The sequence below is a fragment of the Malaclemys terrapin genome, chromosome 1 (genome assembly GCF_027887155.1).
Source record: "Malaclemys terrapin pileata isolate rMalTer1 chromosome 1, rMalTer1.hap1, whole genome shotgun sequence".
Lineage (NCBI taxonomy): Eukaryota > Metazoa > Chordata > Testudines > Emydidae > Malaclemys > Malaclemys terrapin.
The window spans coordinates 109695950-109719064 of NC_071505.1; the positions used below are offsets into that span (position 1 = coordinate 109695950).

General features: G+C 39.3%; 1 protein-coding gene across 6 annotated transcripts in view; it reads left to right on the forward strand.

Annotated features, from left to right (window-relative positions):
• Positions 1 to 23115, forward strand: part of WNK1 (WNK lysine deficient protein kinase 1) — a 171268-nt gene that overhangs the window by 71230 nt on the left and 76923 nt on the right. For 5 of the 6 annotated variants that reach the window (XM_054035141.1, XM_054035099.1, XM_054035108.1 and 2 more), the window contains exons 5-8: positions 17754 to 17842; positions 19051 to 19270; positions 19525 to 19861; positions 21107 to 21294. In XM_054035141.1, the coding sequence (XP_053891116.1) occupies positions 17754 to 17842; positions 19051 to 19270; positions 19525 to 19861; positions 21107 to 21294 (834 nt within the window). Of the gene's footprint in view, positions 1 to 12704; positions 13102 to 17753; positions 17843 to 19050; positions 19271 to 19524; positions 19862 to 21106; positions 21295 to 23115 lie in introns of those variants that run through there. The other variant, XM_054035133.1, reaches the window with a different exon arrangement.

The window sequence follows — 23115 nt, forward strand, 5'->3', positions numbered from 1 at the left end:
TTGGTTCAGTGCAACAAGTAGAGTAACCCACATGCTACTTCAGAAGGGAACAGGACTCCTTTAGCTAGAATTGCAGGCATGCCAGCTTTCTATATCTTCTGTTGGAGTTCAGATTTTTGCAAAGACTTCAAGTATTACTGAGAGAGTGGAAGCAGATTCTTTGTGTTTGTGAAAGAGAACTTGCAGCTGCTTAGAGGATTCAGTTACCTGTCAAAGGACACTCTGTCCTTGAGCTTCCTGCATTGTATTGTTCACCTTGAAAATTCATATGCCATCAGCTAAGTGTGTTAGGTATTTGTCATCACATGTCCATTTTGTGTACTCCAGGTTTCATTAAGTTAGGCAGTGTTTTTCATCTCTAAAGTGGCCTTAAGAGTTTGGAAGGCTTCAGTATTCCATGTGGGAGACCAAGGGCTGATTGTGTAAGACTTCATTACATTTTATAGACAGCCTGTTGAAATGTTCATCACCAACTTGAAATAAAATAAAATCTGGTTTACAGACATGAGAGTTCATGCTCTAGGATCCACTAATGAAAGAGTACTGTATGCATAGAAGATCAGGGGCTTTGCTCTTTTGTAGAGTCATAGGTCCTTGGTGCTATAACTGGGTGGAGAAGGACCATGAAAGGAGGGACAGCAGTGAAAAGTGGGCCATCTCCCTGGCTGTGGGAAGCAGTATAGCTCCTTGGCTTTGTTTGGTATTGTCAGTTTCAACTTCATGTCCTAGTTCCTCTAACACAGGCCCATTTTTCTCTGGATAGAAGAGCATTCCCTAAATATGGCTCATACTAGTGAAGTAAATTCTGGGTAGTGAAAATGAAGACTTGTCCCTGTGCTACACCTTAGTAGTGAAATGGATAGTGTGAATCATGTTTAAAATGAGTTTGACTAACAAGGTTTGGCTGCGTTAACTTTAGACAGTCCAAAGTGTTAAGCCTGGTTGTAAAACGCTTCTTCAAAATAGCTGTGGATGGTGTAAGTGGCCAGGCAAACAAATGGTTTAAGCAGTTTTTAAGGCCATTTAACTTGACAGATTCTGTTGACTGTCCAGGGTTTTCAAATCCAGTCCTGAGTGGTGGTGGTTTTGAGTAGCTCTGTGAGTGGAGAGTAAAATTGACTTCCTAGGCCTACCATTAAATTATAAGGTACTCGGTAAAGCAGATAGGCTGTTCATGGTTACATTGCCTTCCTCTTTGTTTTACTGTTACTAGACCCCTTCATTTTTTTGTTGTGATGGTGCCCCATGGCCCAATCAAGATCTGTGCCTTTACAAATGCTCAAGTAGACGTGTTCTGTTGCCCAGCAAGCTTCCCATCAGTGAAGTGGCTGAGATGGGGAGAAGGGAGCAGGATTCAGCATTCCTGGGACTATTCAAAACAAGTAGGATGGCCTGTAGCTAACTCCCTTCCCCCTCAAAAATCTGCTATTGGTACCACTATCCATATTGAAATGAATGGGTAAATGGGGGAGAATCTATGTATAGTGGGAGAAGTGAGAAAGCCCTATGTCATTCACACAACAGAGGGAAAGCTACTCCCTGAAGATGTGATGGGAGGAAAAGGGCCCACCAGCCACTTCTTTAAGTTGATTCTTTTCTGAAAAGCAACTCTAAAAGCAGTCTTATAAAGATCTGTGTTAATGACTCCAATCCAGTGTGTCCAGGTTACAAGTCAAAATGTCTTGTCTTAGTGCCCGGCCTGCAAAGTCAGCCAGATGTCAAAGATTCAACTTGAGCTCTTTCTGGCTCACGTACCACAACTACTAGATTGTGTGGACCAATTTTGCCCTAAGTTACACCTGTGCAGTACTACCAAAAATTACTTTACAGCAGCCAAAGTTGTGCTAAAAACCTCATATACCAGATAAGGTGCTTCCCTGTACAAAAGAGCATAAATTTGGAGATTGGATATGACCTACATGAGGGAAAGCAAAACAAGAAGGGGCTTTGTATTGTGCTACATAGTCCTATGGAGACTATTGAATTATTAAAAGCTTGGGCTAAAATTTATTAATACAAGTGCCTAAAGCAAGATTCCTAAACCTATATTAAAGGAACTTTAAAGAAGTGGCCTGATTTTCAGAGTGCTGAGTAATCCAGGTTTCTTTGCACTTAATGGGAGTTGCGGGTGTCCAACACCTTTGAAAATCTGGTCGCTTTGAGGTAGGAGGCTAATTTTAGGCACCCATGTTCAGAAAATTTTGGTCATAAGCTGTGCAGCCCTGCTATCTTCAGATCCTGCTCACACCTGTGCAGTTCTGTTGTCTTCACTGTGGCTGCACAGATGTGAGGACAGTATTTGGCCCTGCAGTTGGAAGATAACACTTCCAGTGGTGTGAGCCAGAAGAAAAGGCAGCTTGGCTCTTGCTTAGCTGCTGGCTTTGCAGTGCTAATAGAAATAAGTAATGAAATTGTTATTAAAATCACCAGACTGAGTAGTCAAAAAGAGCAGATTGGCTGTTTAAAGTGCTTTTTTAAAAAAGTCACTTCTCAGTTTAGTACCATAATCCTAAAATGCTGAAGTTGGGCCACAGACTTAATGTAGTTTACTTCTGGGGGAATTGTGCACATCTGCAGACGTGAGGAATTAATCTGTCTTGGACTACTTTGTATTTTCCAACATAAAATACATTTTGCCTAAGTGCTGCAGTTCAGCTTTTTGCCCACCAGAGGCTGCTGTGGCGCCAGAACAGCAGGCATGAATGAAGCTGGATGTTCTGGCGCCACAGCGGCCTCTGGTGGGCAAAAGGCGGAACTGCAGCACCTCTTAGGCAAAATATATTTCATGCAGGAAAATACAAAATTCTATGCCCAATGCTGCAGAATTCCCCTAGGAGTAGAGTTCATCACAGCATCCTGCCTGCAGAGCCAGGTTAGGACAGCGTGGGGCACACAGAGCTGCTGGGGGGGGGGGGGTGTCACAGACTGGGGTTCAGAATGGCTAGTGGAGGGGCGCAGACTGGAGCATGGGCTCAATGAGTTAACAGCATTGAGCCTGGTGAGTGGGGGGGGGCGGCAGACACTCATGGGGATGAGGGGTGCAGGGATAAGGGCAGACGTGCCTGACTGAATGGGAGAGGCTTGAGGTCAGTCAGGTTCTGCATGGGGGAGGCTTCCCAACACCCTAATAATGCCCCCATCTCCCAAGAAAGACCTCCCACCCACACCATCCTGGTTCACTCCTAGGCTCCTTCCCTCTCCCTCAGCTCTTCTGTTACGCCTGACTCCCCCAAGCCTTAGCACTGCTTCTGACAGGTGCAGGAAACACAGTTCTGTATTGTAATTTAAATGAATTACACAAAGTTCTGTATTAATATGCCTTGTAAGGAATCTTTGTAAAAAAAAAAAAAAAAAAAAAATTACTAGACATACTTACTGACAGATATTTTGAAATAAATTACCAAAATAATTGTAATTGGCATGATTATATTGTGTTGTTTTGACAAAATATGCAGAATTTTGCAGAATTTTCAAATATTGTGTGCAGAATTTTTAATTTTTAGAGCAGAATTCCCTCAGAAGTAGTAGTTGTTCGTGCCTCATTCCATGAATACAATTGCATGTACGAAGAGAATAGCTTTCAATAAACATCCACACCTCAAATCTTTGGAGGCCCTGGAACAAGATACAAACTAAAATTCACCAGAATACTCAGGCAACCTTTTCATCATATTTCCCTCTGTTTATTTGGAGAATTATCTCTAGAAATTAAAAATGGCAACTTTATGTGGGCAAGTCTGTATCTTTGAAAATTAGATTTGGCCTTTTTTCTGTGTCCAGGATCCAAATTGTAAAAGTTATTGAAATGCCTGCTTTAGTAGGGGGTTTTCCAAATGAGTGCCTTAAAAGGATGTTTTAATCTGGGTAGGTAGTTTTCATCTCTTGTAGATTGCAACTCTGGTCTTGCATGAAATCACTACAGGATTCAACTATCTAAGCTTAACCCTTTCTGGCCTCAGCAAAATCATACAATTACTGTTTTTGCTTCTACCTCTGCTGGTAGCTTCCAGAGGTTCTCTAACAAAGGCAGTGTTAATTTGTGGCTTTTAATAAGAAGGAAATTCCTCTTCAGCTGTTTTTTGAGCATATTCCTGAAAGTGAGGACCAATAGTGATATCAGATGTTCCTCAATCCCATAAGGAAATGGGTGAATCACTTTGAGTGATGTTTACAATGCAGCATAGGAATCCTGTAGGATCTTATCTTAAAAAGGTCTGAAAATATATACCTTTGAATATATCTACTGAAAGCTGCCAAGAGTATTACTAATGTAATGGATTTTCTAGGAGACTATCTTTGATAGAAACTTTAAATGGCTGTTAGACTGGGCTGATTTCATTCAGCTGTAAATCCACCTCATCCATTCCTGTGGCTTTACTGAAGACCCTGTTTGCAATAAATTATACTCTATAACTTCACTTTTTTTTAAACTAGTTCTAGAATATGCTTTTTCTGTCATGGTTGTAGCAGAGCAGAGTATGTAACCAGATAACTCAGTTTCCAGAATGTTTAGGAATGCTATACTGACTGAAAAGAATCCAGGAAGGCTTGCTTCTAAAAGTGTCTTAATGCAGTGACTCTAAATGTATGGTACTGAAACTAGTGTGTGTACTTTCTTTTCCTTTGGAAAAGTTTTATAACTTATTAGAATCCCTACGACTGGGTCACTTGTGATCAGCTCAGGGTCTGCACAATCATGTGTCCCAAATCCAAAAGCAGAGGCATTTATTCCTTTTTTTTTTTTTTTTTTTGGTGCCATATGGAAGGTTAAAAGCTGAAAACACAACAGATTGTTAAACTGGTCCATTTTATCTTTGGTATCCCTGTAAGACTGAACACTGGAAAGTCAAACACTAGTCCAGCTTTCCAAACTCTAGTCATTTCTGTTGCAGTGAAAGAACTTGTCCCTTAGTACTCTGTTACCATGAAGGGCCTTGTTTAGAAGTATTTTGATATTGAACCTCACAGTGGAGTATGTATTTGAGAGCTAGGTAGTGAGGCACTGTATGCTGTTTCCTGCCTCCAGTCTTTAATGTTGATGTTGCAATGCCCTATTTTGGGACTGGTTTTCATCACATTATACACTAGTCAACAACTGTGTTGTCTTGTAGGCTGCAGTTACAGGAGATGCTGAGATTGGTCTGTTTCCATTTAGCTGAAATGTCTTTTTGGTTAGGTTTAGGGAATTCAGCTCCTGATTACTTCAACAAATAAGCTGATTTCTAAAGGATTTGAATTATAAAGAATTTGTGCATTTTAAAGCAAAACTTTAAAATACAAAAAAGCCCCGAACAGCTCCTCCTGTAAGTTCTTGTTGTGCTTCTGTAACATAATTAATTACTCCCACCAAGCCACAAAGTTTTCGGTTTAATTCATAATGCTAAATATTCAGCCATATGGAAGTTTCAAGGCATAACTTCAATTTGTAATTTACATAATGTCCTAATGCCAATACAAATAATGAATGTGGTTCTCATAAATCTTGGTAACAGCCTTTATTGATGAGCACTGCAAAATCATATCTCCAATAACTTCCAGATTAGATTAATATTTTTCTAAAGGAACTCCTTAAAGCAGTTGAGATCAAACCAGACAGTGTAATTCACACAGCAAATGTCTGTTTTATCCTAAGAGTGATATCCTTGGACTTGAAAAATCTGATGTTGCCAGTCTTTTGGTTTCATATATCTTCTATGGCTTTACTGTAAGTAAACATCAAGTATAGACCATTCAATTTTTAAGAGATTGTTCATATTGTGGGGTAGAATGGGTATTTTCAGGTTTTTGAGCACCAAGTAATCTTATCCCCTGAATTAGTAAAATTTATAGTTGAGAGAAACAGGAAATGGTAGGCCAGATGTTAATAGTTGCCTCTCTTAATACCAATTCAGGGAAGTGTTTCCCACTGTTTGCCATTCTTTAGGAGACCGTACAGTTTAAAAACAAGCAAAACAATTAAAATAATCTGACTGTTTTAATAAAGGAAAAGAGAGAGAAACAAAACGGACAAGCAATAATAATTACCGTACTTCAGTTGCAGTCCCTGCTGGGTGTCTGGTGAGCTCTTAATAGAGATTATACCTTTGAAAGTGGGAACATTTCTAGTTGGCTCAGTCTTCTTTTGGTTAGTTAAGACCAAAGTATATTTTTCCCCAAATTGGTAGTTAATCCTGTTTTAAGGATTAAGTGCTCTACACTTAAAATTTAGGCTGAGATTGCTGTGCCGCTCAGGGATGTGAAAAACCTACACCCCTGAATTCTGTAGCTATAGTGACCTAACCCCTAGTGCAGCTGCAGCTAGGTCAATGGAAGAATTCTTGTTGACCTAGCCCCCGTTACTCAGGGAGGTGGTGTCCCTAGAACGATGTGAGAAATCCCTTCCATCACTGTAGCCTGTGTCTTTGCTACGAGTTATTTGAGCATAGCTGTGGTGCCGTAGGTATGCTGCTTTGGTCCCTATAGTGTAGACGTGGCCTCAGTGTATCATAGATAACTAAAACCATGCATAGAGGGGCGAAGGAGGGTTGGTAAATCCTGTTTGGTATAGCGTGGATAGACTAAACCATTTTATAAATAGGCAATGGTAAGTAGTCTTAATTAGGTCCTATGAAACTAAAGAAATTATTTAAATTCAGTTACATGAAAGAAGCTATCAGGGAGATGTCTTGAAACAGGGAAACAAATGAATATTAAGAAACTTATCTAAATTAAATCCCACTACTTTTCTCTATTTACTAAGGCCAGTTTGTCCCCTAATCAGGGATACATAAACCATCTGGTGAGTAACAGTTTCTCCTGTTAATATCTTACATTAAAATAGCATTTCAACATCCCATTAAAATCATTACAAAAATTTTAAATCTAATCCCTTGGCAATGCTTTTACAAATTTCATCTTCTCCATGATGCTGACGAAACCATTCTGAACTGGAAGGTTGTTGCTTCTTGATGCTGTCCTGTACTCCTTTTTGTTCTGGTTGCAAGCAAGCAACTAACTGCAGAGATCAATAAAACTATCTGTGAGGAGAACTGTATAGTTGAGGCATGGGAGCAGACTATGCTGCTGATCTGAGAGCCTTTGTGTTCCATCAGGGTTTAACAGAAGTTGAAATTCTGCTTCATATGGATCCAAACACACTTATGATCTATATAAGGTTTTAGTCTCCCAAAATAGTCTTTCTCTTTAAGAATTAATTAAGTTTAATCATTAATTTTAAATAGTCATGTCAGTAGGCATTCTCTGAACAGGCTTGGAAGAGGCAATTCTTGTCTTTCTAAGTTTGGTAAGGAAGTTGCTTAAGCATTGCAAAATAACTAATTTATTCAATTAATATAAATATTCTGTACTCAAATGGCTTCTGTTATTAATAAACAATTGTAGAAAGGTCACTGATTCTCTATTAGTATATAAAAATCTTACCATTTGTACAGAAACTGTTATTACATGGTTACGTTTATAAATAACATATTTTGAAAATACACATCTAGAAAGAAATTCATGCCCTCCTAAGTATTTAAGGAATTGCAAGGTTTTCACCTTGAAGGGGAAACCTGAATTGAGAGGTTACAGAGGTTTTCTACAAAACATTTACAGCTATCAATGTTTTACTTAAAGTTTCAAGGATAAAAACCTTCTAGAATTCCTTTTGTAAAAGGAAAGGGTGTGTGAAAAGGCCTGATTCTATGGCTGTTGATAACTCAATCTATCCCTAAACTTTCCTACAAGATATGTTATTTGAGACACAAATCTGGTATAGAGATGAGTTTTATCTCTTACTAAAGGGATTTGGTCCTTGATCAGACAGGTTATAGCTATACTGCAATTCAAGGGGTGATTGATTGCAGCTTAGGTAAAATACTTGCACTAGCTTTACCTGTTAGTATGGCTACAATAGCAGTACGGATGTGGTGGTTCTGCAAGCATGCTGTGGACCCTGGGGACCTACTTGGGTTGCTGAAGCCCATGCTACAACATTTACATCACCGTTTTTAGCCATGTGAGTACAGGTATGTCTGTCTGAGCTGCAACTGCACCTGGGAATTACAGTGTAGACATACCCACAATCTTGCTTGGTCTGCTAGCCTTTCTGACTAAAATGGTCCTGGGACTTAAGATCTGCTATTTGCAGTACATTCATAACTTGCAATTAAAACAGTCTCTCAAAACATATCATGAAATAAAATAACACAGAAAATAAAGCAAAATAGAAGTTATAAAAACTGTATTTCAGAGTCTATGTAAACAGGTTTTATGGATTGTGGGGATGTGGTGTTGATACCGTGGAAGTCTGTCATGCTGACGGAAAACTGAAATCCTAGAGATTTCTTAAAATTCAATCAAGACAAATGCAATTTTGTAATAACCAAAATTATAATTATACTTAACAACTTTTTTTATCAATATTGAGATTTTTATCCCCCACAATATTTTTTAAACTTTAGTAAAAGGAGAATCACTATAGATGAATGTACATAGCCATCACACAAGATGATTATGATGAGACTATTTATTACTTACTATGCTATTGATCCTGTCTGTTAATTATTGGTTGACCCAGCAAATAAAAGGGGGAAAAGGAAGGGGGGGGAGTACATTAACATATCACTTTGTAGAAGCTTCCAGAGAAGAAAAGTTCATCCAGATGGTTGTTTCTTGAGGCCTTTGCCATAGGGAAGGAGGGTTTGGGGCTTTCCAGTGACATGGAAGAGGTCTTCTGAAGAGTCAATGATAAGACATGCTGTGATGTCTGATGGATGATGATGGAGGAAGGTTGATCTTACATATTTTTTGAGGGAAGAGGTAAGCTAGTCTCTAGGTATGTATGTGTTTCTGCTTGCTGAAACTATCTGTCATACTCTACAGCATTTAAAATGTATCTGTATTGGTAATCATTGTAAAAGCTTATAGGAAGTGTTAAGAGGTAAATAAATGCTGAGTCTGACAGCTGTGGTCACCTTTTTTTTTTTTTTTTTTTTTTTTTTTTAAGTAATAGCTGTAAAATTCATGTATGATTTGTTGCTGTTGCTGCTTCTCCCCCAAAGCATTGGCATATGGAGTCTCTTTCAGGGCTCATTCCTATCACCAGGTCTATTCTCATTTATATTGCCCCAATTTTACAGGGGTATGATATAAGGCTAGAGATGCCAGCCATATGTTGAGGAGATTCAGTTCTGGTGGTGGTGGTGGTGGTTTTTTTTTTTTTTTAAATCTAGCCTACAGTGTGGGTAGTGGGGGAATTGAAGTGTCAGTTCTGAATTAAATCCCAGAAAGACTGAAGTCACGCTAATAAGTAACTGTTTTGATGTGCTTATAAACGCCACTACCTTGTCTGCAATGAAGGGCACTTGCCCTGTAACATGTAGAATAGTATTCAGCGTAGCTCATACAGGGCTCATCACTGACTCTGGAGAGTCAAATAACAGCAATCACTAAAGCACACCATCTTCATTGCTTGCTAGTGAGAAGACTCTGTTTGTCTTATGGGAAGCTTGATAACATGCATTCATGACCTCCATGCTGGACTACTGCAACTTGTTCTACATTGGGTAGCCAAAAAATGCGTGAAGAAACTTCAACTACTATGCACTGCAGCAGTCTCTGGAATAGATTGAAGAAAGCATATCATTGGGCTCCAGATGTCCTTGTGTTCTAGGTCTGAGTTCAAATCTGTGATTTTTAGTTTTGGGATAAGTACCCAGAGTACGCGGTGTGTACTGTAGATAGCTGTATTTATAAAGAAACAAAATCAGGTAAATCTGCATAAGTAACAATTTGTCAAAATATGAAGTTAAGATAGCTATTTAATGTGGACCTGTAAGGATGCATTGTTAATGCATTGTTCTGCCCTTGGTCACAAACAAGTTCGGCACCCAATCCATTTATGCCTATTGCCAAATAATACAACTCGGCATGGATGACAGTTCATGCTGAGAAGTGTAGACATGGCATAGCAAAGGGTGCTGTAGATCAGGATTAAGGTGCATTGGCCGAGATGTCTGGGGGTTTTGTACTTTAAATAGCAGTTGGGGTAATGTAGGACCCAAGTACTTTGACAAGGCTATGTGGGGAAAGCTTTCAGAAGCAGTGAGGTGGAGACTGAACTTTTTTTTTTGTAAATTGTGAATTTATGGAAGACAATGTCTTTGGCCGAGGAAGTACACTTTTTCATTTAAGTACATTCTGTGAACAGTCAAATTAATTTGCAAATCTGCATTAGGATGTGTTTTGGCTTGCTCTTGGCAAGAAGGAATTTAATTTTTTTTTAATCCAGGGTTTGAAGTAACTTGGAAAATTGTATATTGTGGTAGAAAGTAGAGCCCTCAGTATCTCATAGTGCTGGCTTTACTGTTTTAGATGCACATTTTGAATTGTTGCTATTGAAATAATGTAGTCAATGAAGCAGCTTTCTTAAACTGGCTTTAATTTAGTCACTAAATCAAAAATACTGTAACTAGATCTGTACTAAAATAATTAAACTCCAGCTTCTACAGGTCACTTGTCTTTTGACTGAATAAATAGCTAAAATGCCCCTTTTCCAAGTCAGTAAAGGGGAATGTAGGATGTGATTGGATCAGTTCAAGGATCAAGATTAAAATTGTACTGGGAGATGAATTTCCAGATGTAGATGGTAGTTTTCAGAACTCTTCAGTTGTGCACAACGAAAAAGCAGAGCTGGAAGGGCAGCTTCTGGAAAGAGCCTTCTGAGTTTGATGAATTCTATTTGCTTAGGGGTAAACTGGAGGCAGTGGTGAAAGGAAGAAATGGTTAAGCTTATAGGCTCCCTGGGTTGGAGAAATAACTAATAGCAGGTGTTGGTATATTAGAGTATCATGGGGTAAACTAATTTAATTGCCTTGCATAGTTTTGCCTGTGGCACTTTGGGGGACGAATTGGAGACTTGTTTTCCACTGGAATCATTGGCTGTGTTTGAATTCCTTAAACTAATGGTTTGTAGCAGCCCATATCTGGCTCAAACCAGCAACTTAACAGCCTAGCAAAAAATAATGGAGATTTTAATTACTTTGTTTGTGTAATTTGACTTTGTCACTGATTCTATTAGCCTCTGGACTGCATAAGTCTGAACATTATGTTTTGAGGAGAAGAGATTAAAGCAGTTACTGTAAAATTCCTTTTGGGCTGTGTACTTAAACTACTTTTTGAAAGGAATAAAGCAAACACATAGTGTTTCGGTAGGGGGTTGAAAAGTTGGAATACTAAAGTGCACAGTGCAGCTTGCATAGTGTGCCAGAAAAATGCAGACCGAATTCCATAGAGGAGAATGAAATGGAACAAGGAATAAAATAAATTCTATTCCCATGAAATCAATTTTAGTCCGTTCTGACTGCAAAAAACAGGCATTTGTGCTCACTGAAGAGCACTGCAGGGGAAAGTACCTTAGCATGTCATACTTGCCAATGAGTTACTAAACTCCCCGCTGTAGTATGGATCATAACGGCAAAAGCATTAAGCAAAACTGGGAGCTGATACTTGTGTGCAAAATGTCTGACTAACAATGCTATGAGGAGCAGTCAGCACAGCAATGTATTTCAGATGACCTTTTAACAATTTTCTCATCAGTGATTGCCAGTAAAAAGGAGATCTTCAATGAAGGTGTCCTAGAATGTGCTATCAAATACCGAATGTCTCATTGTAACATAGAATTTGGATGTGCTTAATGTGCTATTGGAATGTGCTCAGATACTATAATGATAAGCACAGTATAAAATACTATATAGAATAGAATGCATTTATGATATCTTCAGTGAACCTGGAAGTACCAAGAAGATTTTTGGGGTGAGGTCATATTCAGAGATTTAAGATAACCTTTTAATTGATGTGCAGTATGTCCTCGTTGATTGGCTGGGATTTATTTGCTCAGATCAGACCTTAATTTGGTGGGGGAGGGAGGAGTAGGTGGAGAGGAAAGGTTGCTTTTAATTTCACCTTAAAATAATGGCTCTGTAGCTGTGAACAAGACATTCACAGCACTTGTAGTAACTGAGGGAATTTGTACAAGCCTTGTTCATCTTGGTATGGTCTCGGTACTTTTTTTGTCTACCATCTGTTGTGTAGGCTCTCCCAAGTTCTTAAATTACTAGAGTTGCATAGATGAATGATACTCTATTTGAGAATTTTAAAATACTTTAAGTTATGTAATCTAGTACAGGATATGTGAGGCTGGGGGCTGGAATTTAAGAAGTATAGGCAAGGGAATAAAATGTGTTAAGTATGGGAGTCACCTTAAGAATGATTGCAGCTGTAATATACATTACCTGTGCCTGTGGTAGACTGTTAGTGCTGGCCAGAATGTGTAAGGTGCTTTAATCATTAAGGAAATATTCTTTAAATGTTGAGAAAAAGGACTCTGCTGTTGAAGTAGGTGTTGGCACTATGCTGTAATTGGATTGACTTGGTAGGCAGAAATATGTCCTGTATCACAGCTCAGTGCCTGTTGCTTTCTTAATATATTAAATAGTGCCAACAAACTTTGGTCAGGTTGTTGTACTGGACATTGACCCATTCCTTTCAGTCCAATAGTATCTAATTTGCTAGGGTGGGAGTTAAGCCAAACATTGTGGTTCTAGTTTACAGGCAATGTTAATTATTGCAGCAAACATGGGCAGAGAAGAGCAGACCATCTAGGCTGGAGGTGGGGCATAAAGCAAGCAAAGATCCCCACTCTGCCTGCCTCTGTTAATGCCTTTGCTATTAGGAGAGGGGTGGTGGAGAACGAGCACTTGAGTAAGCTTACCTGCTGTTTAGCATTTAGTGTTTCTGTTCTGGGGTCTGGAATGGAGCAAGCAGCCATCAGAACAGAGCTCTGATTTCTGCAAATTCATGTACAGGACTAAAGGAAGCACGAGTGGCTTGAAACAAAAAACCATGCTCCCCTTTAATTTTGACGTCTGCTTTCCTTCTGCCGTGCGTTAAGTCTATACCTAACAGACCCTCATATTGGAATATTTTTTTTATCTTTCATCCCATTTTTGGTGTCTGTCTCTCTCTCTCCTGATGGATTTTACAAAGAGAGAGATTTGCCCGGTGTTTGTCATAATTAATTCCCACTGTTGTTGCTGCTCTCACAAGGACGGTGCTAAAGAGGTGGGTAGGAATTTCTACTGTATTGGATAGGCACATGTAGCTCAAGTAAGGCAATTGCAGCAGGAGCCTTTCATGAACAAGTCTGCTGGACTGGTCTGACTTAACATAAACTGCTTTGGTTTAAGTTAGTGGGAGACCTGATTTTGTATTTAGGAAAAACTTAAATGTCTTATGTGGGGGTGAGAGTTCTGGGAACAGCAAATATAATGGAATAATGAAAACTGAGTCAATTCCTCCTCTTACTTTGTTTGTGCCTGGCATAGAGAGGTGACTTGTTCTCTTCTGAATAATTATAACAAAACTCTCATACTGTCATACAGACTGTTGCTGTATAGAAACTGAGGGTGAGTGAAGGTTGGAGCTCCTATGAACTTTTAAAACTGATCTTCTGGAATATCTTATTAAAAACATTTCTTTAGATAGCTAATGGTCTTGCACAGGTAACTTTTTTTGTTTGGTGCTTCAGTTGCAAGTAACAAAATAGTGCTAAGTGAGTTAAATATTCAAAATCCAAACAAAACCATCCTAATTCATAATATGTCATTTTTATCTATCCTGTTTGTGCTACTTTTAACTTAATTTGGTGTTAGAATCATTTAGCATTGACTATTTGCTCCATAAGAACACATACAAGTGACACTTCTGAATTGGTAAGAGAAGATAATTAAGTATTCATTGCTACAATTTTCTGGATGTAATCTGGATCTGAACAACGTGATACGGATCATGCAAAATACAACACAGTTGTTTCTCTTCCTGGCATTCAGAACTATTTTGAAAGAATGTTCTGGAGTTTGTTCAGAGTTACCTGTGTTAGCTTGTTTTGATTTGTTCAAGGAACATTAGAGACTGCTGTTGGATTTTAGAGCACCCTTTCTGTTTGACTTGATAAATTCACAAACTTACTCTGAATGATGTATAAAATATTCAACTAGTGATCTTGCTTTTGTTGTAAATGTGGATGCAGATTGTAAAAAAGAGTATTGGACTTCATTTTTGTCCAGTTAAAATATCCACACACTCTGTCTCATCAAAGCCCTTCTAATTATACATCAGCTGGATCTTGTGTTGATTTCTGAGCTAATCTCGATAGCTTCTATATTACAGCTTGGTCTATTATATATTAATAGCTAAAGACCTGACTATTATAGATAGTGCCTAGGTATCATGTTGATAGTCACATTAGCAATGCAAGGAAGTATTTAAAAGCTCTGATGTCCACCCAAAAGACGAATTTTGTGTATTAAACAGGTCTAGAACAGGTATCTGTAACAAATATGTCAGTTCCTTGAATCTGCCATTTTTAAGAGCCCATTATTCTTTGTAACAAACACAGGTCAACCACAAAAGTAGTGGCAGGTATTCAGTGCTGTTGTAACTGAGCATCGCCACTTAGGAGTGGGAACCCACAGTTTCTAAAAAATCCATTGGCTTGTCCTCACTCCTGATTCTTCCTAATGAGCTTGGAGAAGGGGAAGATGTGGGAACTGTGCTTCTAAATACATGACACATGCATACCCTCAACTAGTTAATCTGAACTGCTTGAGCCAAGAAACTGAAAGTATGTCCTTGAGTATCTTCAGCCTTCCAGGGCCTGTTGAAAGAGTATATGGTTGCACACAGGACACACCAAGGTCACTTGAAGCACAGGACCTCTTTCCTCATTTTCTCCCTCGTTACAGTATGCTTAGAAATTGTGTGTGCAGCCAGGCCTTTCTGGTTGAGAAGTGGCTTCCTGACTGATTACAGCCTAAGGCAGTGGGTAATAGTAAAGGTACTTGAAATATCTGAACTTTAAATATCCAAGAGTATTTTTCAGTCATTAACTTGGTAAGGTTCGTAGTTACCCCCTTATTAACTTCCTCATCACTTACAAGATCTGATGCAGTTGCAAGGATGGAACATAGAATAAAGTACCATAAACAGGAAACTTTCTCATTTATTTCCTTAAGCTTATGTCCAGCTGTGCCAGCCATTTTTATATTTTATTTCTTTGCTTTTCTGAAATGAGATCTTCCCAAAGATCCTTAACTGACATCTTGCGTCTGTTGCTGCTGTCAGTGATGTAAATTGGAGTATATGCAGGCTGTTGCTACTTTCAGGACTCTAGTTATTTAGGGTATATATGTGATGCAGCTGGGAGTGTGTCCCCCAGCCCGGGTAGACAGAGGCACACTAGCTTTGTTGGAGCTAGTGTGCTAAAAATAGCAGTATCGGTTGTGGCATGCGTGGTGGAACAGGCTAGCTGCCACAGTATAAATCTGCCTGACACTCTTTCCGCCCCCTCTCCCCCCCCCCACGAGTCTGTACTCGAGTGACTAACCTGTGCCACAGCGTCCGACCGCTATTGTCGCGTGCCCATCTATCTGGGCTGGGAGGCACACTACTAGTTGCAGTGTAGACATAACCTGAGGAGCCCCCTGTGCTCGAAATATCTGGGGTATAAATTACACAATGGATCATGTAGCCGAAGTAACCACCTTAGAAGTCCGAATACCTGCTCTCAATTTAAGCTTGGAAAGTGATCATATTTAAAGAATTTAGCTTTGCTAATTGTTAGTACTTTAAGCAGTAAAATGATTAGAGACCAAAAAAAAAAAAACCACAGGAATTTGGGGAGAAAGTTAAAGATGAAGATAATTTTAAGATCTATTGCAATGCAGTACAATGCTTGCTAATGTCTTGCTGGAAAACTGGGAGATTGAGTGCCCATGTTGCTGTATCAAGTTTACTTTTATAAGCTCTGGTCTGGTGTCTTATCAGCTGAGCCATTGGCCTCTGATAAAGTTCTCATTTTCAAAAAAGCTTTTAAAAAGCATTCTTAATGTTCACTGAGAGGCCCTGCTCCGGGGCTTACTTCTGTCACACTATATTCTTCAATTTTATGAATCTTAACTTCAGGGATCTGTAAGCTAGAGCAAAGTTTAGAGCAAGGAAACAGGTCCTCCAGAATAGAATCAACCAGATATTTGGATTTGTTGTGTGAAATACATCCAGCATACTTAATTTTTGGTTATTAAATACACCTCTCCATTAGTCTAGGTGCATGAACAATGCATACTAAAACTACAGCTAATAACAATAGAAGGCATTAGAAATCTGGACTCCAGTGCTTCCCCTTCACTCATCCATCCCTGTTGGAACCCACCTCTCCCTCCCTTGGAAGAGTCTGGGAGAGAAAATAAGCTATTCAGCATGCCTGGAAGGTCCACAAACCACCCTCAGACCAATAGAGAAGGAAATTTAGTCTAGGAATCTACTGAAAATACTATGTTAGCCCCCTTCCATTTAAATGAGGGACTGTTAGCCTGAGTTTCTTAGGGAAAAGGTTGAGAGCCACTGAACTATGACCTTCCTCCCATTACGCAATCTGGGAAGGGCAGAGTGGTATGTTTGTAACCACCAGGTTGAGAACCCTTGCCCTAGCTGGTGTATCATACAGGGAGAATGTCTCTAGGTGCTCAGGACACAAACCATGAAGGTCTGAAATACTTCATATAGCCCTGTTCCTTGACTTCTACTTCAGGACTGGCTCTGTGCTTGGTTTCATTGTGATCCACCAGAGGTGCAGGCTGATACGGTGTCGATCACTGCACTAAATGTATACCTGAAGTAAGTAACAGATCTGGTAGCTGAATTTAAGTTGATAGTTTACTTTGCTGCAAACTGAGACTTTAAATTACTAAAACTATGAATAAACAGAATTGGCTGCTTCCTCTTTCAATGTGTTGCCATCTTTAATATTAAGTTGAGATGAAGACTGAGTAAAGTGAAGTTCTGTGGGCCCAATTCTGCTTTCCTAATGTGTGCACAGCCCCCTCCAAAATCAGTGGGGATGTTGGTCACATGTAAATAAGGAAATTTAGCCCCATATATAGCTGCACTGGCTTCCATAGGATCCTTATGGAAAAAGTGCTGTAAGAGATGATTTTGCTTACTCTTTTTCTCAGGAGAATGCCTTTGTGTTGCTAAAAGTCAGTGAAGTGTTGCCAGTTAGAGCTGCCTGTGTAATCATAACATCTATTTGTCTGTCAGACTGTCCTGCCTTATCAGATTTATTTTTGACTCAGAGGCGGAGGTATAGGGAAGTCTCCAATCAGTCTATGTCTAAGACACTGAACAATTTACATAGACATCCAGACAGATTGTTTATGGAGCTGAATTCTTTCCTTGAAGATGAATCTATGCCTAAATCTTTCTGCGTAACTGTAATTTGGAACAATTCTAGGAAGCAATCTAACTCTTTGCTGTGTGTGTTCAGGTAATCATGTGGGTTAGTGTACTGGAGCTGCACAGAAGATGCTCCCTTCTGAGATGACATGTGCCCCTCTAGCCAACAAATTCTTCTTCTAAAGTTTAAAATGGCTGAGTAGTGCCTAACTGTTAAAGCCCTCAAACTATATAGGGGATGTCTGGTAGAGAAAAAGGATGAATCTGTTTTTGAAAGATCAGTAATGAATGATTGAGGAACAAGACATCCTGTGCCAGATTTATCTTTGTAGTTCACACCAGGGATATGAACTTGGCCCTGTGTATACAGAATATGGGTCTGTTAATATGAAGGTTGTTTCTGCAATTTTTAAATGTCATTGCAAATTAATAAGTGGGCTTCCTTGTTGCTGTATCCCCACTGGTACTTCTGTGTGTTTCAGGGAGTCAAGCCAGCTAGCTTTGATAAAGTAGCAATTCCTGAAGTGAAGGAGATCATTGAGGGATGCATCCGACAAAACAAAGATGAAAGGTAAGCTCCACTTCTTTGAGGCCCAGGTAGTTGTATTTCAGCACAGACTAAAGCACTGGAATAGTCCTATAAGGCTTCAGATACTATGTATTGGAAACTTTCTGGATAGTGTCGTACATATAATTCTGATAAAATGTTGAGGTCTTGAGAGCGGGTTATGACTGATATGATGCTGAGTGTGATTTTTGGGCTATTCTATACTGACCACATTGTGTTAGCTGATTTGATTATTCACAACGGTGTTCAAACCCAGTCACTCTTTGTAGTAGAGAACAGTGATGCTCTTTCTTACTGTGCCTGTACAGGTTGACATCACCATTTGTACTCTGCCGGGATGTATTGTTTGGAATATAATTTGCACCAGTGCTTCCCAAATAGCACTAAAGTTGAAGGCCTAAATGTAGGGCATAAGACCATAATTACCTCTAGGTAAGAGGAAGTGTGAAATAGAGGATTATTCCTTTCATCGAATACCCATCTCCCTTCCACTTGGTAGCTGAGACCCAGTGTCACTGGCATCTACCAGTTGTGGGAAGGAAGATAGGTAAAGCTCTCTCCAGCACTGGTAATGTTACTACTTTTGCTGAGAGGGATGATGGAGATCATTGGCCACTGATACGTTGCCAGGGCTGTCAAAGATAAGTACAGGTCTCAAACAGAATGACAGTTGGGTAAACAGTGAGGAGATGACTGGTCTAGGGTTTGGAGGCCATCTTGAATAGAATACTGACTTGTTTATTTAAAATGGCAGTGTCCGCTGTGCACAATATGTGGACTAACAGATGTATTATGGTACTTTAACCTTCATAAAGCCATACTGTTTCAAGAGTTATTTTATGATATGCTGGCCATTATTTTAAGTAATTAATGTGATGTTGTGCTGATAGGATTAGGGATTTGTAGTTGAGATGCAAGTGAATTTTAAGCCACTGACAGTTGCATGCTTTTGCATCATCTTGGGGTTAATCGTTTATTGCATTTTGAAAAGTTTCAAAAATTGGCACTGGAAAAGAAAAATTGAAATAGCAGATTTAATCCCCCCATCCCAAAAAACAAACAGAGGAGTTAATGGGAGTAGTATGAAAAGCTGAGAGTAAGCTTTTTGGTATCTCCATTCAAGGAAGATGATGTTCCTTACTGATTTTTGTCAAAACCTAATCATTGTGTATCTTCTCTCCCTTTCCACTTCTCTATCCTGATATGTATAGATATGCTATCAAGGACCTTTTGAACCACGCTTTCTTCCAGGAAGAGACTGGTGTGCGGGTAGAACTAGCAGAGGAAGATGATGGAGAGAAGATTGCCATCAAGCTCTGGTTACGAATTGAGGATATCAAAAAGCTTAAGGGCAAATACAAGGACAATGAGGCAATAGAGTTTTCCTTTGACTTGGAGAGAGATGTCCCAGAGGATGTAGCACAAGAAATGGTAAGGGCTCTTGTGTCCTTTTTGGGCATTTGTAATTGTTTTTAGTTTAGATCAACTCACACACTTTCTTCTGAGGTTGGGGTGTAACCTGCCATGCTTTTATTGTCCTGGCAGACATAAGCGGGTGAGGGACTGGTTGTGTTTGGAGCTAACCTTCAGAGGAGACTGGGACGTTGAAGATTATACAGCAGAGCTGTACTTGTTGTATTGGTGTGGCAAGATGTGATATTGAACATCCATGTGCCCTGCTTTAGGTGGAGTCAGGGTATGTCTGTGAAGGGGATCACAAGACAATGGCCAAAGCGATCAAGGACAGAGTGTCTCTGATCAAGCGAAAGCGAGAGCAGCGTCAGTTGGTGCGAGAAGAGCAGGAGAAAAGAAAGCAGGAAGAAATCAGTCAGAAGCAGCAGTTGGAACAGCAGCTACAAACAAATGCTACCCAGGCAGGGGCAAAGCATCCTCCATCTGCCACTGGCATCACTGCCATCCCCACTACTTCAGCATCAGTGTCCACACAAGTAGAGCTCGAAGAGCCAGAGGCTGATCAGCACCAACAATTGCAATATCAACAGCCCGGCATATCTGTTCTGTGTAAGTATATTGCCTTAGGCCATTCAGGATGTACTCCCACCCCCTTTAATTTTACTCTCCTTCCTTCTGGGGAGTCTTACTGATTTCCCTTTCAAGTGAAAAATCAGGTTACATGATGCTGATAATTCTGCCCACAGTGGGGTATCCAAAGTATTGAGTTGCTGCTTCATTTCTTGCTCTTCTATCTGGAACTCTACAGTAGTATATGATTGTAAGAGGAAGAGAAAATAGTGAGAGGCTAGTTGATCTTCCATCCATATATGCACTAATAAAATGAGAGAGAGAAACATAAGTTACCATTTGCCCTGTATAGGCAGCTGGGTATTAAGATCTTTTTTGGATATACTCAGACTTGAAAGATACACCTATGTGTGCAAGGCAATGAGGCTGTTCATCCTCTTTATAATATATATATATATATATATATATATATATATATATAAATATATAAATTAAAAAATAATAATAAAAAAGAACCCCTGGTTAGCAGAGAGGACCTTGTAACATTTTCAAAAGAGCAGCTGAGGGCCAGAGCAAGGCAGAACTGAAGCAAACTGCTTATTTCCACATTTAGTTGGGAATAACTTTTTGATAACTGTCTAGGTAAAGGAGCTGTTGAAATGATTGTCAGTGGCTTTCCACGCTCCTCTCCTGATCATACGGATCAATTTAGTTCAGAGTTGGACATGGAGCTCTCAGGGATATATCCATATATATGTTTGCTATATTGGAGGAAGAGAATCTTAGTTTTGGACCAGTTTTCCTCTTAATAATCAATAAAATATTTAAAAACTGCCAGTGTACTGGGTACTGTAGATGACACAATGAAAGTAAACCCTGCCCTGAAGACCTTAGTTCAATATAGGACATGTTGCGGAGTGTGGAGGAGATGGAAGACATCCTGTAGTCAGGGCAGGTTGTGAGACTGACATTATTGCGTGCAAATAATAGTTTTTTAAGGCTAAGATTTTCAGAAGGGTGTTTAAAATTAGACTTCCAAATTCATACTTAAACACCTGAGTAAATCGCCTGACTTGGACAGTGCAAAGTACTTGTAAGCTCTGACTTCAGTTATGAACTGCTGGGAGCTTAGCACTTTGGAAGATCAAGCAACATACATTTCCAAGCCTAAATTTAGGCACCCATTTTTGAAAATCTTGGCTTGTAATATTCAAGCAAGACTGTAAAGCTTGTGAGTCCACAGTATTGTTTTTGAAACTAAAGTCTTGTGGTCTTTATTTTCAGCTGATGGGGCAGTTGACAGTGGTCAGGGATCATCTGTTCATACTGAATCATGTGTGACTAGCCAACAGACTGTGTCCTATGGTTCCCAGCATGAACAGACTATCTCAACAGCTACAGTCCAGGGATACACAACTTCAGCTGGCCAAGTGCAGTCTCAACAACATGGAGGATATCAGCCACCCACAGTGGTAAGCACAAACCTCAAAAGGCACACAGAACACTATGGATTACATCAATCTGTTTGGTTTTGTCACAAACTTTCCTCTTGTCTTTCAATCTGCAGTGTATATATTTAGGCTTGAAAGGATAAGATTTTTATTGGTAAATGTTGATTTACCATACACACAAACGATGAAAAAATATTTCCATAGATGATCAAAATTTACAGATAGGTGAAGTAAGAAAAATGCTGCTTGAGAACTTGAGCTTGATTTAGGGATACTTACTTTATATATTTTGGTATGAGATATTGACAGTTTGTGTTATAATAGTTATAAAGCGTAACTTTTTGAACCTCACATCTACTATAATTAAATAATTGTCTGCCCTCCATAATTTTCCACAACTGTGAAAATTTAAATTGATGAAATTATTAAAAAGTGCTTAAACCTACAGTTTTGCACAACTATGACAATTTAAATCTATAATAAAAATGCTTAAAATATACATTGCTATTGTGTCAAAATTGTATAAAAAATACAACTTGAAATCTGCCAAGCCTGTGCATATTGTATGCAAATGCAGATTCTACCTAAAACACTTTGGGCTATGTGCACCTTCTCAAATGCAGCACTTCATTTAGGATGAAGAGGAAGTAATCTTCTGGGGTTTTTTTGCATGCATTTAGAGTGAAATGGGTGGATTAGTATCAGTCTTGACTGATGCAACCCTAATTTGAGGGTGTTATCTCACGTTGAAGTCTATGCTTAGTCTCACTCAGGATAGAGTGGTGCTTCAACTACACTTAACAGTGAGCATGGAAGTTCCAAGGATCAAGAGTCCTTGAAAGGACAGACAGGTATTAGAATAACTTAGTGAGAGCTGCTCTATAAATGTGAACTTGCTACATGTGTATTCTGTAAGGCTTTGATTACAGGTGTCACAGGTAAGAATTTTGAACCATTATAGAATGCTGCATGTAAGCACTCCAGACTGAAGAGATCCCACATTTGTGTGTTCCCATTTTATTTATAGCTTGTCTTGAGTTGCTTGTCAGTTGCCATGCATATTCCCTCCCTGGAAAGTCTGCAAAGGCCACAAATACCCTTTCCACTATGTTCATCTGCTACCCTTTATTTGGTACCCTTTTTTCCCCCTTGATACGTTTTCAATGCTGACTTTGTAGGAGCTCTTAAAAAACGCTGCCTTTCACCGCTGTAGTATTTATATTTCAGTTCAACAGTCATCGCTGGCTCCTTTATTTGCAAACTCAGAAACAAATAATGGTACCATATCTGGAGAATACAAAACCATTTTCTGTTGAGTCTTGGGAATCCTCAGGTTTCTGTTTTGGTATCTATAGCAGGGAATTTTATTGGAGTTGTTAGTGGTGTCCGCCTTTCTCTTTGAAGAAACTTACCAGTTGCATTGATGAATAAATGGCCTCTCCATCCTTTCCAAAGGCACTTAACCTGAAGGTTTGTGGCGCTGTTGATTCTTAATCAAATGAACCTTCTAAGCCGTCTAAAGTAGTTCAATGCTTGCTCTCTTAATTTCCCATATTTCAATCCAAGGGTGTGGCTTGGACCAAAAAACATTCCAGGCTTGACATGGCTGGCTTCCAGATTGAATGATTAGAGTAACAGTAGGGAACCCACTAACAATTCTGCTGAGCAGTCCAGATACTAATCTGAAAAATCTTGATAAAATCAGTGGTAGACCTCCAGAAAACCACCAATCTGGATATTTTTTTTTTTTTTTTTTTTACATTTGGAGTTCAATTCTCTTTGAAGGCAAGGGGGCAGTTCATTGTGAGAATTTCAAGGACTAGAGGAACAAATCTTGAAATT